This window comes from Octopus sinensis, linkage group LG4 (genome assembly GCF_006345805.1).
Source record: "Octopus sinensis linkage group LG4, ASM634580v1, whole genome shotgun sequence".
Taxonomy (NCBI): Eukaryota; Metazoa; Mollusca; class Cephalopoda; order Octopoda; family Octopodidae; genus Octopus; species Octopus sinensis.
The window spans coordinates 87,868,240-87,884,963 of NC_043000.1; the positions used below are offsets into that span (position 1 = coordinate 87,868,240).

General features: G+C 39.9%; 1 protein-coding gene across 1 annotated transcript in view; it reads right to left on the bottom strand.

Moving 5' to 3' along the window:
• Positions 1–16,724, bottom strand: part of LOC115210881 (focadhesin) — a 321,641-nt gene that overhangs the window by 171,170 nt on the left and 133,747 nt on the right. Inside the window, exons 19-20 of the mRNA XM_029779651.2 lie at positions 15,959–16,074; positions 15,153–15,245 (exon numbers count right to left, since the gene is read on the bottom strand). Of these exons, the coding sequence (XP_029635511.1) occupies positions 15,153–15,245; positions 15,959–16,074 (209 nt within the window). The remainder of the gene's footprint in view (positions 1–15,152; positions 15,246–15,958; positions 16,075–16,724) is intronic.

Genomic DNA, 16,724 nt, shown 5'->3' on the forward strand with positions numbered 1-16,724 from the left:
TGTATGTATGTAAGTATGTTGGGTGTGTCCGTGTATGTGTGTGTATGTATGTGTGTGTATGTAGGTGTGTGGGCGTGTGTATATGTGTGTGTATGTAGGTGTGTGGGCGTGTGTATAGGTGTATGTGTGTATGTCTGGGTGTGTCCGTGCATGTTTGTGTGTGTGTGTGTATGCATGTGTATGTAGGTGTGTGTGTACGTGTGTAATGTATGTGTGTATGCGTGTGTATGCGTGCGTGTGTGTATGTAGGTGCGTGTGTATGTGTGTGGGAGTGTAGTGTGTGTGTGCGTGTGCGTGTGCGTGTTTATGTTGCTGTGTGCGTATGTGAGTGTGAGTGTATGGGTGTTTGTCATGCATGTGTGTGCGCATGCAGGTGAGTGTGGTGTGTAAGTATGTGTGTGTGTATGTTTGTGTGAGTGTGTATGTGTGTATGTCTGTGTGTATGTATGTGCGTATAGGAGTATGTGGGTATGTGTGTGTGTATGTATATGGGTGTATGTATGTATGTGGTGTGTGTGTGCATGTGTATAAGTATATGTGTGTGTGCGTATGTGTGTACATGTGTATGTGTGTGTGTTTATGTATGTGTGTATGTATGTGTGTAGGCGTGTGTGTGTAGATGTATGTATGTATGGGTGTGTGTCCGTGTGTGTTTGTGTGTGTGTGTAGGTAGATGTGTGTGTCTGAGTGAGGGTATGGCTGTTAGGTGTGTGTGTATGAATGTAAGTGTGTGTGTATACAAGTGTAATGTATGTATGTAGGTGTGTGTGTGTGTGTATGTGTACGTGTGCGTGTGTATGTGTGTGTGTGTATGCGTGTGAGTGTGAGTGTATGGGTGTATGTCTGTGTGTGTGTGTATGTCTGAAGTAGGTATGTATGTGTATGTATGTATGTGTGTGTGTGTGTGCAGGTATGTGTGTGTATGTGTGTGTGTGAGTAGGTGTGCGTGTATGTATGTGGGTAGGGATGCATGCGAGTGTGTGGGTATGTATGCATACATACGCACGCGCACATCCGAAGCAAGCCCACACACACGAAGCGCGCCCACGCACACAACGCACAAGCAGTACAACGCAAGCCCAAGGGGTCGACCAAGCCCCCAGCGCGTGCCAAAGTGCGCGAGCGCAAAGGCCCTCGAACGCCCCGCTACGCGGGAACCGAGAATCCATCAACCAAAACCGGAAAGCAGAAAAGAGGGGGGGCTGCCTGGATGCAAAAAGGTGTATGTGTGTGTGCATTCAGTGTAAGGGTGTGCATGTGTAGGTATGTATGTATGTATATGCCTACATGTATGTTTGCATGTGTGTGTGTGAAGTATGTACGTGCGTGTGTCTGTGTGAGTGTGTGTGTATGTATGTGCGTATGTATGTGTGTGTGTATGTGTGTATGTATGTCTGTGTGTGTGTGGTGTGTAAGTATGTATGTGTGTGCGTATGTATGTATGTGTGTGTGTATGTGCATGTTGGTTTGTATGTTAGTGTGTGTTAGTATGTCTGTAAGTGTGTGTGATTAAATGTGTGAATGTATGTACGTAGATGGGTCTACGTATGTGTGTGTGTGAACAGGCGTGTGGGAGGTAGGTGGGTGGGTGTGGGAGGTAGGTGGGTGGGTGTGTGCGTGTGGGAGGTAGGTGGGTGGGTGTGTGTGGGTGGTGTGTCCACAAAAAAAAAAAAAAAAAAAAACGGATCTCAAGAGGAGGGGGCTGTGTTAAGTCCGTGTGGGGTGGTAGTTTGTAGGGTGAAGATGTAGCGTTGCTCCAAGTGGAGCCTGGAAAGTGGGCGACCATGGTGGGGGGCGAGACCAAACACTGAGATGTCATCTAGGGAATGGCCGGCCGAGCGGAAGTGGCGTGCGACGGGAGAAAAGAGTGTAGGCGAACGTCCCTCAAGTGTTCAGTGAAACGGTCGGACAACCGGCGTCCCGTCTGTCCTACATACAGCATCCCGCATAGGTTGCATTTAATGCAGTAAATAAGGCCAGACGAGGTGCACGTAAAAGAGTGCCTAATGCGTACAGTGTGCAGGTTGGAGCCAGTGACAGCGGTGGTGTTGGTGATGAAGGGGCAAGTGTTGCAACGGGATCTAGAGCAAGGGAATGATCCGTGTGGGGCTGAGGGGAAGGAGAGAGGGTGCTGTGGACCAGGAGGTCACGCAGATTGCGGGCTCGTTTGAAAGAGGACAGGGGTAGGTTAGGGAAAATGGGGCGGGTGGTGGGATCAAGCTGGAGGCGACGGAAGGCACGTAGTATCTTGCGACGAAGGGGTAGGGTAGAGGGGTGGAAAAGGAGGGGGAATGGTGCGGTTGGGGGGTGGGCGGGGAAGGAGACAGGGCGGTAGTGCGGTCGATGCGACGGGCGCGGGTGAGGGCATCAGAGAGGAGTATGGGTGGGTAACCTCGGAGTCTGAACATGCGGGCCAGGTATTGAGATTGGGTCTCGAAATCCTGGTCGCGGCTGCACAAACGTCGGAGGCGGAGGAACTGGGAGTAGGGGATGGCTCGTTTGGTGTGGAAGGGGTGGGAGGAAGAGAAGTTGAGATAGAGGTGGGAATCCGTAGGTTTAAAAAAGGCGGTGGTGGTGAGAGAGCTGGAGGGGTGATCGATGCGGAGAGAGATGTCAAGGAAGTTGACAGAGGTGTTGGAGATGGTGGAGGTGAATTGAAGAGAGGGGTGAAAGTTGGAAAGGAAAGAGATGAATTGGCAGAGAAGTTCGCGGAAAGGGAGGTGGCACCTACGCAGTCGTCAATATAGCGACCGTATAGTTCGGGGGTCGGCCCAGAGAACTGGGAGAACACTTGGGCCTCAATGTAGCCAAGAAAGAGATTGGCGAAATTGGGGCCCATCCTAGTTCCCATCGCGACCCCGGACACCTGTTGGTACGTTTCCCCGGCGAACGTGAAGCAATGAGGGTGAGGACGAGCTCAGCCAACCGGAGACGGGTGGGGGTGCTGGGGGTGGGGTCGGGACGACGGTCGAGGAAGTGTTGGAGGGCTAGGAGACCGTCATTGTGGGGAATCACTGTGTACAGGGATTTTACATCTAAAGTGAAGAGGAGGTGTGAGGGGCTGGAAGGGAAGGAAAAGGAATTGAAGAGACGGAGGGCGTGGTTGGTGTCGTGTATTGGGATGGGAGGGCTGCGACTAAGGGGGACAGGATGCGGTCGAGGTATAGGGAGATGAGTTCAGTGGGGCAATTACAGGCAGAGACTATGGGACGGCCAGGATTAGAGGGTTTATGGATCTTGGGAAGGAAGTAGATGGTGGAGGTGCGGGGTGTGCGGACGATGAGGTTGGTGGTGGTGAGGGGGAGAGCGGAGGAGGAGATGAGGTCGTGGATGGTGGAGGACACTCGCTGTTGGTAGGAGGAGGTGGGATCGGAGGGGAGGAGGCGATAGAAGAGTGGATTTTGAAGCTGGTTGAGCGCTTCCTCCCTGTATAGGTCCGCGCGCCACACTACCACTGCCCCGCCTTTGTCCGCCGGTTTGATGACAATGTCATCACGACGGCGGAGGTGGCGAAGGGCAATGGATTCGGCCCGAGTGAGGTTGGCTCGGCGGGGTCTTGGTGCAAAGTTGAAACGGTGGACCAAAGCGTTGCAGTCATGTACAAACGAATCTAGGCTACTGAAAAGGCCTGGGGGCGGCGTCCAGATAGATGGACGACGCCCCAGCTCCAAAAGGCAATCCTGATTGTTGTGACGCTGCGGGACGCGTGGTAGTATGCGCGAAGTTTGAGGCGGCGCAGGAACAGTTTGACGTCCGCCCGAGTCTCGAACTCATCACAGTGGCGCGTGAGTGGCGTGAAGCGGAGACCCTTACTGAGGAGGGAGCGCTCAGCGGCGGAGAGGGGGAGGTGGGGGGGGTATAGTGACAACAGCGCGAGGAAGCGGGGTGGTGGGAGGACTAGGGGCAGGCGGAGGGGGTGCAGGGGTGTGAAGGGGAGGGTAGGGGTGGTTGGGTGAAGATGGGTTAGGCGTAGGAAGGTCACGGTGGGGGGTGTGTGGGTCCGTGGAAGGGTGGGGTAGGTGCGAAGGAGGGATGGAACAGTGGGGGACATACATATATATATATATATACACATACATATATATATATATATATATATATATATATTATATATATATACATAATATAAATTGGACATGGATGATCATTGTATTCTTTCTTGTCTTGAGGTTCACAGCCAAATGGCTGGGTGGATTTGCATGAAAAATGGCACATATGTGGAGACAGGTGCACAGATTGGAATGCAATTTGTATTTTTTTCCTAACCACCATACTTACTGAGAAAATCGATTAAAACTTTTCTAATGGAATTTCCCTCTTTCTTCTGCCATTAAAACAACCAGTTGCTTAGAAGCTGTTTTCTGACAGGTTGGGGTCAGGAAATTTTCATATAGCTGGAGGCTCCAATCGAAACAGGGGACTCAAAATGAACAGGTCACGGTCTCAAAGCAGCGAAAATATTTTGAGAAATTAAATTTAAATGTTGAAATGAATCTAACGGTTTTTGTGTGTTTCTTAAATGGCTTATAAACAACTTCCACGCTGCAATTGTTTTTGTTCCAGCACATGATCTCAGAACAGGTCACTTGCTATGCAAGTACATCTCCATAATAATAAGGTTATTTTATTAAATTCTTAATTATTTTCAAAATTAACTGAAACAAAGGTTGTGTATTTCAATAGAAATATGGCAACAAAGGTGTTAATTTTGAAAGATCACACTGGTTTTGTCATACAGTTTATGAAATTGCTATCAGCAATGAAATTTCCTTTCACCAGCTTTACAACGCCTTCTTTATTCTTGAAGGTACATTCTAATGATATCTGAAAATACTTCTTCTTTTTCCCTGATTCTGATAATTCATGCTACTTCCCACTCAATTCTTCCTACAGCCATAACTCTTTGGAATTTCCTTCTTGCTAACATCTTTCCATGCAGGAAAATAAATTTAATCTAATTAATTCCAGCTTGACAAAGCTTAGTGCACATCATCAAATTTACTATCTTTTGTTTGACCATAAAGACAGCAGTTCTTACAGGACTATGAACAATGGTTCTTTGATAAAGTGTCTATGACAGTGCAGAAATATGTGTCCTACAGTCTAACTGTCATCTATAGCCCAGTGGTATGTTTTCACACACATTATCTATTAGGAGAATTTCTCTCTCAATACAATTTCTGCAGAGAAGGTTTTTCTATATTTGAGTGTACACATATGTTATAAATATAATTGTACACACCTATATTTTACCCATTCCAGTTTTCTGTGTTCCTAATCAATTTTAGCATGACAAAGTTTTGCACACATCAGCAAATATACAACTTTCTATTTGAATATAAGAATTATATGTAGTTCTTAGTGAGCAACGAATTCAGAGTCTGTAGCTGAGGAGGAATAACAATGCAAAAATACTATATCCTATAGTCTGATGATGTCATTTGTAGTCTAGTGTTGTCATTTCACACTCACATAGTCTATAAGGACAATTTCTTTCCTGCAACAGTTTCCACAGTGAAGGTTCTTCCCATGTTTGAATGTACATGAATGTATTAGATATAACAATACACACTGTATATTACTGTATATATATATATATTGTGTTTTTCAGTCAAGACAGCTTAGTGTACTTGTCTTTCTATGAATGATAACCATGTAACCATGTGGAAAATGAAGGTGAAAATAATCCACTTTTATAGAATAAGTAACAATTTAAACTAGTTACATAATTAAAAAAAAATAAATGTGCCCTTTTAAAGCTTAGCCAGGCTCATGGGGCTGGTTTCCTGGTTTCTATGGCATTTGTGTTCCCCAGCTGGACAGGACGCCCGTCCATCGCAGTGTTACTCATTTTTGCTAACTGAGTGGACTGGAGCAATGTGAAATGAAGTGTTTTGCTCAAGAACACAACGCGTCGCCTGGTCCAGGAATTGAAACCACAATCTTATGATCATGATGCTGACACCCTAACCACTAAGCCAAGTGCCTCCACCTTTTAAAATAAATGGGCCCTTTTAAAGCCTAACCATACTCATGGGCCCGCTTTCCCGGTTTCTATGGCGTATGTGTTCCCCAGCTGGATGGGACAACAGTCCATTGCAACGTTACTCAGTTTTGCCAGCTGAGTGGACTGGAGCAACGTGAAATGAAGGTTTTGCGCAAGAATACAATGTGTTACACCACATCTTACGATCATGGTGCTGACACACTAACCACTAAGCCACTAACAAAAACTAACCACTAATGAAAACTAAGGGGTGCCTCACTCTTAGTGGTCTTCCAGCATGCCAGAGACCAACCTGGAATTTCTGAGGGCCCATGCTATTGTTAGATAGTTGCTGAACCTACACTAAGTTCATTCATCCTTTTGATACATCTTGTTTTAGTCTTGTTGGGTTTCTAGCAATCCTCCACATGAGGCAAGCCTAGTAGATGTGGTGCAGGTTTAGTTACCAATGACCTGACCATGCAACAGATTGTACTGGAATCCACATTACCAGTTGCACTCATGAGAGACTTCACATGTGATCAGACACAAAGTTAGGTCGTTTGACAGGATCCAACAACTCTGAGGACTGCATTCTGCTCTAATGTTTGCTTTGATATGGTTCCTACAGTTAGAAAAGGTACCCTTCTTAATACCAACCACTCTTCAGTGTGTACTGGGTGCATTTCTCATGGCACCAGCTCCAATGAGGCCACCATGCAGCTCACAGGACTAAGATCCCCTTCAACTGAGACGAGTTACAATAGCGAGGAAGTTGGTTTCATGCTAAGAGATAAGGGGCTAAAGTATGAGAAAATAGGTCAGAAGAAAATAGAGTTCTCTCTGTAGAAGAACTACATAGCTACTTATGTTATAGAAGAGTGGGTGGAAATAACCAGGGTGGAGATGTAAAGAGACAAAGATAGTGGTCATGAAGTGTCAGTGTGGAGCTTTAACCCTTTTGATACCAACCCAGCTGAAACCAGCTCTGGCTCTGAGTACAAATATCTTGTTTTCAGAAGTTCTGAATTAAAATCTTCCACCAAACCTTAGTCACAATTTACATTCCTAACACTTGCTGAATGATAACAAAGTTATTTCACTAAATTCTTTCTTATATTTAAAATAATTTAAAGAAATACAGAGCATCTCAAAATAAATATAGTAACAAAAGGGTCAAGTTACAAAGTGAACAGAAGTGAGTGTGCTCAAAAGAATATGGAGTGAAGGTGAGTAACTGTTTCAAGAGTGTATAGGGAGAATGAAGGTTGGGGGTGATTATAATCAAGAATAGATTTTGAGGGATGAAAGGTAGAGAAGAAGGGGTTTGATGGGTGGGCTGACAATGCAGGAAAAAAGGCAAAGGTGAAGAGCAGCAAAATAACAATAATGGTATAGTAATGGACAGGAGAAAGATGAGAGAAGAGAGGGAGGGAAAGAGAGATATAAGATGTGTTGAGGGTGATCAATATAAAAAGTGGGTGGAGAGGACAAAATGAAGAATGATGCATGGATAATTAGGGAAATGCTTCTGGGTGGTAAGAAAGATAAATGGAGAAACTATGAAAGTAGCGAAAGGTATTAGCAAAACAAATGATAGACTGTTACAATAGAACATTACACAATAGATTGATGCAATACGTCAAGCTGAAAGAAATACTTTAATTATGAACCAGCAATGCCAGCTTTGAAGAAGTGATTAATTTGAACTGATGACATTAGCATCATCAGTTAATGTCTACTTTTCCTGGCTTGCATGGGTCAGATAGAATTTTTTTGAGGCAAATTTCCAATAGCTGTATGACATTTGTATAGCCAACCATTACTTGTTACAAGCAACATAATATTCCATCCTCACCAGACGTTTTGTTCACAGAAGACTGGAAACAAACAAAATTGCTTGAATGATGATGCATGTGGTGCAACAAGGGTGTGTGTGTATGTATATACAGTCACCATGATAGAGCGTTAGCCACCATACACATTTTTTTCTCTCCTTGTTTTTTCTGTGTCCCTTTCTGTAGAAGAGCGTAGGCTTGAAATGTAAAAGACTTTATCTATTCCTGAGCGTTATACTAATACATCTGTTTGTTTTGTACACCACCTGTCTTCGTCTTTTGTTTTTTTTTGTAAACTCTCCCTATTTATATATATATATATATATATATATATATATAATATATATATATATACATGCACACACACACACAGTGGACTTATATGTGAGATGGGTTTCTTTCAATTTCTGTCTATCAAATCCACTCACAAGGCATTGGTTGACCTGGGACTTTAGTAGAAGATACTTGTCCTAGGTGCCACACAGCGGGACTGAACTGAAGACCACCTGGTTGAGAAGCAAAGATTTTTAACCACAGAGCCATGCCAGCACTGATAACGGTACATTACTAATTATTTATCAATACTAAAGAAGGAGTAAGTAAAGTAAACACCAGGATAATTTGAACTGGAAACATAGTCACCAAGCTAGACGTCAAAATATGTCTGACCATAAAAATCCAAAATGATGAATCAATGCAGGGGATAACTATGTAGCCACTTGATCTTCGTGGTACAGCAGCTCACTCTGTTTCAATTAAAATTCTAGAAAGAGAATGATGCATTAGATAATGTGATCTTAGGTTCACAGGGACTGTTACAATGGAAAAAGAGGGATGGTCATAGCTGGAATGTCATTGGCTATAGTTCTCCTCATTCAGTACTGACCTGGGGCTACTCAGTAAAAACAACATTTGTATGCACTTCACAATTCGTTCATCTTGATGCTATTGATGTTGATTATGATGACTGATTCAAGTTATGGCACAAAGCCAGCAATTTTGAAGGAGGTGCAAGTCAATTCACTGACAGTGGTACTTGACGGGTACTTTATTTTTTTTGACCATGAAAGGATGATAAGCAAAGTTGACCTCAATGGGATTAGAACTCAGTATGTGATGAACCAGAAGAAATGTCACAAAGCACTTTGTCTAACATACTAACAATTATGCTTGCTCACTACCTTGTTGAGAACAATAATCTTTCTACTAATGGTACAAGGCCTGAAATTTAGGTGGGGAGAGGGGCACTTGATTACTTCGATACCTGTGTTCAACTGGTACTTAATTTATTGACCCCAGTGCTTAACTTACATTTATTTAATTGACCCTGAAAGGATGAAAGGCAAAGTTGACCCCAGCGGAATTTGAACTCAGAACATAAAGGCAGATAAAATGTTGCTAAGCATTTTATCCTGTGTGCTAATGATCCTGTCAGCTCACCACCTTCTTGTTGATGATGATAATAATGATTAGAAAAATTTTAATACAAAATTTAGAAGCAGGAGTGGCCGTGTGGTAAGTAGCTTGCTTACCAACCATATGGTTCCGGGTTCATTCCCACTGCAAGGCACCTTGGGCAAGTGTCTTCTGCTATAGCCTTGGGCTGACCAAAGCCTTGAGAGTGGATTTGGTAGATGGAAACTGAAAGAAGCCCGTCGTATATATGTATATATATATGTGTATGTGTGTATATGTTTGTATATCTGTGTTTGTCCCCCCAACATCACTTGACAACTGATGGTGGTGTGTTTATGTCCCTGTAACTTAGCGGTTCGGGAAAAGATACCAATAGTATAAGTACTAGGCTTACAAAGAATAAGTCCCGGGGTAGATTTGCTCTACTAAAGGCGGTGCTCCAGCATAGCTGCAGTCAAATGACTGAAACAAGTAAAAGAGAAAAATAAAGAGAAAAGCATAAAATGTTTACACTATAACATGTATGATACAGAGGCATTCATGCTTTTCTAATAGTGGCTGAAGTGTATTAATGGGATCCTCTGAATAGTCAAATGAAATGCCAGAAATAGGAGCTATATGTTCCTCATATCAAACACTAGCATCTTAAGAAAGGAAGTCTACATTGCATACTATAGTCTTAGATATACAAAAAAGACCAAATGGTCTTGTTTGGGACACCTTTAATCATAAGTCTGCTATATTTTTAATCATAAGTCTGTATGATCAAAACTAACTTGAAATAGACAACAACAATTACAACAAAAGCTTAAAAAAAAAATGAAGTGGATCTAAAGAATTGAAACTGGGTCATAAACATAGCCTGCTGAGAATTTACTTTAGTTCTACCATATCTGCAATTCTAACAACAATAATGGTAATGGTAGTGGTGATGATGATGGTGGTGGTGATGAGGATGTTGGTGGTGGTGGTGGTGATGATGATAATGATGGTGATTGTGATGATGACAAAGAAGGCGGTGAAGATGACGATGATGATAAAACACTAACAACAATAAAATCTCTATGGAAATCGCATAAGACAGAGGAAAGAAAATCAAATAACAAAATTTTTTTTTAATGTTTCTCTTTTACATTCTTAATGGGAAGATGGGGAAAAAAAAACAAAGCAGAAACAGAACTGAAGTTGTGCAAACTGGTTAAGAAAAATAAAGTCAGAATTTTAAAATAATCAAAACTGTTAAAAAAAAAACATAAAACAAAAACATCTTTGCATTGGATGTGCTAAGAATTGATTTGAATCTATTTTAGTTTTTAAATATTAAAAGAATGTCTAATTCATAGAGTAGTGTAAAAGAAAGACTAAAAAAAAAAAAAACTTCTCAAAAACATGTTAATACCAAAGCTGGTATGTTAGTCAACTTGCAAGGTTTTGATATAGCAAGCATTCAAAAATAAAACAAACCAGTTTGTGTTCATTAATTCAAATCAATTAATGAATTAAAGATTAATTAATGAACATTTGACTAACTAATTTCCTTTATAGACACACATTTGGTACATGTACACACATATACTTGACAAGCACATACACACACACTTGGTTCATGTACACACACATGCACACACAAGGCAAACATATAAAAATACACGCACACATGGACAGACTTGAAAACAAACAAATTAATATTCACTAACTTTTATTTCTGTAGATTATGGCCCCACAGTTTCCAATTCATACAATTCTTATTCCTGAAGGCCTCTAGTCAATATTGAACACTGTATTGGTAAATTAGTAGAACAATAGATAAGCTGTCTGGTGGTTTTTAGATGATTACACTCATGTTCTGAGTTCTAAGCAAAATATTAATTGAATACACTTAAGCTCAGTTCTAGGCACAATTTTAATTGAATACATCTAGGCTCAGTTCTAAGCTCAGTTTTAATCAAATACGTTTAGGCTCAGTTCTCAACACAATTTTAATTGAATGCATTTAGGCTCAGTTTGAAGGTCAATTTTTATTTGAATACATTTAGGCTCAGTTCTAAGCTTAATTTTAAATTAATACATTTAGGTTTTGTGCTCTAAGCTCGATTCTAATTGAATACATTTAGACTCACTACGAAGCTCTACATTTAGGCTCTGTGTCCTAAGCTCAGTTTTAATTTCTTCTTCCAGACTTGATAAGATAAAGTACTAACCAAGACAAATATTGATATAATCAACTAATAAAGTGCTAACCGAAAACAAGCATTTATATAGATTTGAAGTCTTGTATAGTCATTTGTTTGTTTCATTTAATATCCATTTTCCTTTCTGGAATAGTTGGAAGTGAATTTTGAGGCAGGGATTTTACAGTCAAAAGAATGTTCCATAATCAACTCTTATGTGTTACTGAGAGTGTAAAGAGAGTAGATGATTGTATAGACAAGAACTGTCAATACACATCACCAGTTTCACCCAATCAGAAATGATGTCACTGATCATATGCATAGCTCAATTGAGTTTTGGAGGAGACATTTATCCAAGGTCCATGCAGTGGGACGGAACCTAAAGTCATGTAGTTAAGAGGCAAGCTTTTTAACTACATAGCCATGCCCATGTTTGTATTTATATTAAAAATCAATACTGAGCCAGTTGTGTGTTCAATCACTGAGCCATTTTCTCTGTGATGTCTCTTGTTCTGATGACTTCTGTTCTAGTAGATGTTCAGTGATTCATATACAGATAAGACACTATGAAATGGAAATTCTTTAAATTACTTAATAGATCATTGAGTCTCTACTGAAAATGTCATTGTTCTTAGTCCCAGATCAGCTATGCTTGAAAAGTCTTATGATCAAAGGCTTTTCAGCTATAATGATTTCATCGTCTTTTTTCAGGCATAGTGCATCTAAGACTACATTATTTAAGATTTCATTTACTTTTTTTTTAAAGACTACGGTAGGATTTCAGGAAGGTTTGGTTGCTGTTTTTATCAAGCTGAGCAGTTGTAGAAGTATTCTTATTGATTCATTCTAATTTACCCAAAGATTCTGGCACACAAGAGAAAGACAAATGATGCCCAGTTACCATCACTGCAATGTAAGTAATGACTGGGTAGTAGCTTCTCAGAGCTAAAGAAATTTTGAACTACTAACAAAAAGATAAATTCTCTTGATGCCATCACCAGCATATTCAATACAAAGAGAAAAAACAACCCTATGTGAGAGTTTTTAAGAAGCCTCCAAATACATTCCTGTTTACCTTTAAAGGAAGAATCACACATTTATATTCTACATACAAATGTTAGCTCAGTACATCTTACAATAATTAATAACTGAATGATTCTGCAATTCATTAACCCTTTCATTATCATATTTCTAATGAAAGACACTGCCTTTATTTCAATTAATTTTTGGCAACAATGAAGAATTTAGTAAAATTACTATGTCATTATTAAAACCTAAGCTTGAAATAATGAATTAACATGAAATTTTAAACAACCAAGGGGTGGTATCAAGAGTTAAACGCTGTATAATAAATAAAGCAAGCAATGCCAAACAGATTGTAGTAGCTCCTTCCCATCATCAACAAGAACAGCAACATCAACGCTAACATACTGAACACAGAGAGCTTCCAAGATTTATTAAAATCCAATTAATTGAAGGGTTGCTTGTTGCAGAGAGATCCCTTCACTTAACATTTGCTTATGACATATTTGAATTCTTTTAATGATATCAGTCACTAAGCTCTGACCATTCTGGGGCACTGATCTATTCCAGTACATGGTTGGTATCTATTTAAAAGACTTCATAAGAGTCAAAGGCAAAATTAACCTGGGAAGAATTTGAACTCAAAATGAGATGAAAATCACACACAAAGTATTTTATTTAACTCTCAATGGATTGTAGCATCCACTTTACAGGATACTTAGAACATTTAACAAAGTCTCACATTAAAGAAAGAACATTATGACATTTAATTATTGTTTCATTCTCTTTGTTATTGGCTGGTATTTTGATAAACTTTTGTTCTGTTACAATTTGAGAAAAAAATGAATAAAAAAACCAAGCTATTTGTTCTGTATTGAATAAAAACCACACTGAGAAATAACGAAGAAATTAAAAGTCAATCATAATGAAGAAATTAAGTCAGTTATAATTAGGCAAAATTTTGTGATGTAGGGAGAGGCAATTGTTGACCCTGAATAATAATTTGGAAAGGTCAATAAAATCTTCAACCCCAAACTAATTTGAATATGCATTAGGCTTCATTATGAAGACTAATTCAAAACTGAAATTCAAATCTTCTTTAGGAATAAAGAATAACAGTCAAAGAGAGTGTAGAAAGTGAAGCAAAATACCTCATAGTAATTGGCTCCATCTTGCTAAAACTCCAGTTTCAAACCCTGCAGATGTTAACAGTGTTTTTCATTTTCTAGTGGCTGCTAAAATTACAACCAGTAATATAACTAGCTCACTTCAGCTGCTTGTATTCCTAACAAAAATGATCTTATGCTTTAAATAAATCAATGTCATAATTTAATGTCCACACTTGCATGGGTCAGATAAAACTTGTTGAGGCAGATTTTCTATGGCTTGATACCTACCTTGTTACCAAACCATGACTGTTTCCAAGCAACCTAATTTACCCCATGATCAAGCATGTTTTTTTTTTATGGAAGACTGGAAACAAACAACATTGCTTGTATGATGATGATGCTCATTTATAACCACCATGCGATGTTAGGACAAGGGTATACACAAAACATACATTCACACACAACAGGCTTCTTTCACTTTGTCTACCAAATTAACTCTCAAGACTTTGGCTGACTTGGGGCCATAGCAGAAGACACTTACCCAAGGTGCCATGCAGTGGGACTGAACTTCAGACCACATAGTTGGGAAGTGAACTACTTAACCACACCTGCACCTATGTATCTATGAGTTAACTCTAGTTTTTGTACAATTAAGCAGATGCAAAACTAACCCTTTACAGGTAAATTTCAAAAACCTGGCACCAATTCAGGAATGACAATAAAGCTGCAATAATAAAGAATTGTTCAGAATAAAATCCAAATTGCAGATCTGATCAAAAGTCGTGATGTAGCTTTAATTCTTCAGGATTTGGCAAAATTTGAAATCAGAACCTAAACATGCAACTAAATATCACAGAGCATTTTCTCCAATACTTTAGACAGCATATCTCAGCTTGTAAGTCAAGAGATGGTAGGCTATCATCACATACCACAATCTACTTAGACAGCACATGTAGGCTATGAGATGGTAATTTACCATCTTAGACAGCAATCCTGAGCTTGTGAGTCATGAGCTGCTAGTCTGACACCATGCACAGTTGATGTGAGTCATGAAGTAGCAGTCTACTATGTTAGACTGTAGGTATAATCTTGAGGGTGTTGAGCTGGCAATCTAATAATCCAGACAATATATACGAGCTGTGAGTAGTCAGTGTGCTGCACAGCAAATTCGAGTGTTTGAACCATTAGCTGTTAACCCTTAGATAGAAGACTGGTACTTTGACCACAATACTTTGTGAACTTTGAGAATAGATACAATCCATCTAGCTAAACATTTTAGTAGATGTAAGCCACAAGTTAGCAGGCTGAATTCAGATACATTGAAATTTGTGAATCAAGAGCTGTCTGTGAATACTTCTGATAGAAAATGAAGCATAAGCTGGAAGCCCAATACCTTAGGCAGTAGATCTGACCTTATGAACTATGGGCTGGCAGTTTAATACCTTAGACAAAAGAGAGAGTTCCAGAAGTTCAACACTTTAGACAAGTAGATGTGAGACCTAGACAGAAGATGTGATACTCAAGTAGTTTACCTCTGCTTAGAGAAAAAGAAAAATTAATAATTTATCAGAGGTTGGGGATTTGCAATAAAACTCCAAAAGGTACTTACTTCAATCATTGCAACAAAAAGACGGTCTATAAATGAAACCCACGTATGAGGCATTAGCAGACAGCGGTGCCATTCTGAAGGTTGAACTGGGACCTGAAATTTTGTGAAACAGAAGAGAATTTATGAGAACAATGAAAGCCAGGTATCTATAAACATGCAATAGTAAATTATAGTGGAGGTATATCTTTGTCATTCAACATTCAGGAGTCAGTTGTTTGATCAAGTGAATTACCTGCTCCAAAATTCCATAGACACATACATCATCATCATTATTATTTAATGTCTGTTTTCCATACTGGCATGGGTTGGATGGCTTGACAGGAACTGGTAAAGCCAGGATCTGCACTAGGTTTTATAATTTGTTTTTGTTTGATTTCTATGGCTTGATGTCCTTCCTAACACCAACCACTTTACTGAGGGTAGTGAGTGCTTTTTACATGGCATCATCACCAATGCATTTTATGTGACACCAGCATTCACAGCAATGGTTTGGTGTGGCACTTTGGTTTTAGTGCCTAACTTTGGTTTTGGGATCTCAAAATTCTCAGGCATAGTATGTGACAAAGCTGCATCTTTAAATTACTGATGGGCTTCTAAGCAGTTTCTGTCTATTCAGTTTTCCTCATAGGGTACAAGTCAACCCAAGGCTATAGAAAATGACATTTGCTCAAGATGCCATGCTGTAGGACTAAACACAAGGCCTTGTAGTTGCAAAACAAACTCCTAAACCATTTGGCCACACTGCATCTACAGTGAATTATAATACCCATCAAAATAAAATCAATCAAAATCAATAATATAGGTACCTCATGAAGTAACGTACTGAACATCTGCTGGAAATTTTTGCTTCGGCTCAGTATTTTATGAGGCTTTGGTGCTTTGTTTTGTTCAGCCGGTAGGTTATAAGCAAAGAGCAGGCCAGCTGGAAATAAATCATGAAAATAATATAAGTCAAATAAAATAAATGAAGCAATTGAATAGTTAATATAAGAACATAAGTGATGGTGATAGAAAGGAAGAAATGAGACATACTTTTAACTTTAACACTATAAATTCCCTGTTTAATTCTGGTAAATTCTTGTTTAACTTTATTTATTGTTTCTCTGTCATTAATAGAACTAGCTTCACACCTTCCCCCACATTAATGCTCTGTGCCAATGTAAGAAATCAATAATTTAATTAGTGACAGACTAAATAACAACAGCAACAACAACAACAATGATAATCCTTTCTACAATAGGCTCAAGGGCTGAAATTTTGAGGGATGGGTACTGGTTGATTACATCAACCCAAGTATTTGACCGGAACTTATATTATTGTGGAGGCATGTGGCTTAGTGGTTAGGGTGTCAGCATCATGATAGTAAGATTGTGGTTTCGATTCCTGGACCGGGTGACATGTTGTCTTCTTGAGCAAAACACTTCATTTCACATTGCTCCAGTCCACTCAGCTGGCAAAAATGAGTAACGCTGTGTTGGACTGGTGTCCTGTCCAGTTGGGGAACACATACACCATAGAAACCAGGAAACCGGGCCCATGAGCCTGGCTAGGCTTTAAAAGGGCGCATTTATT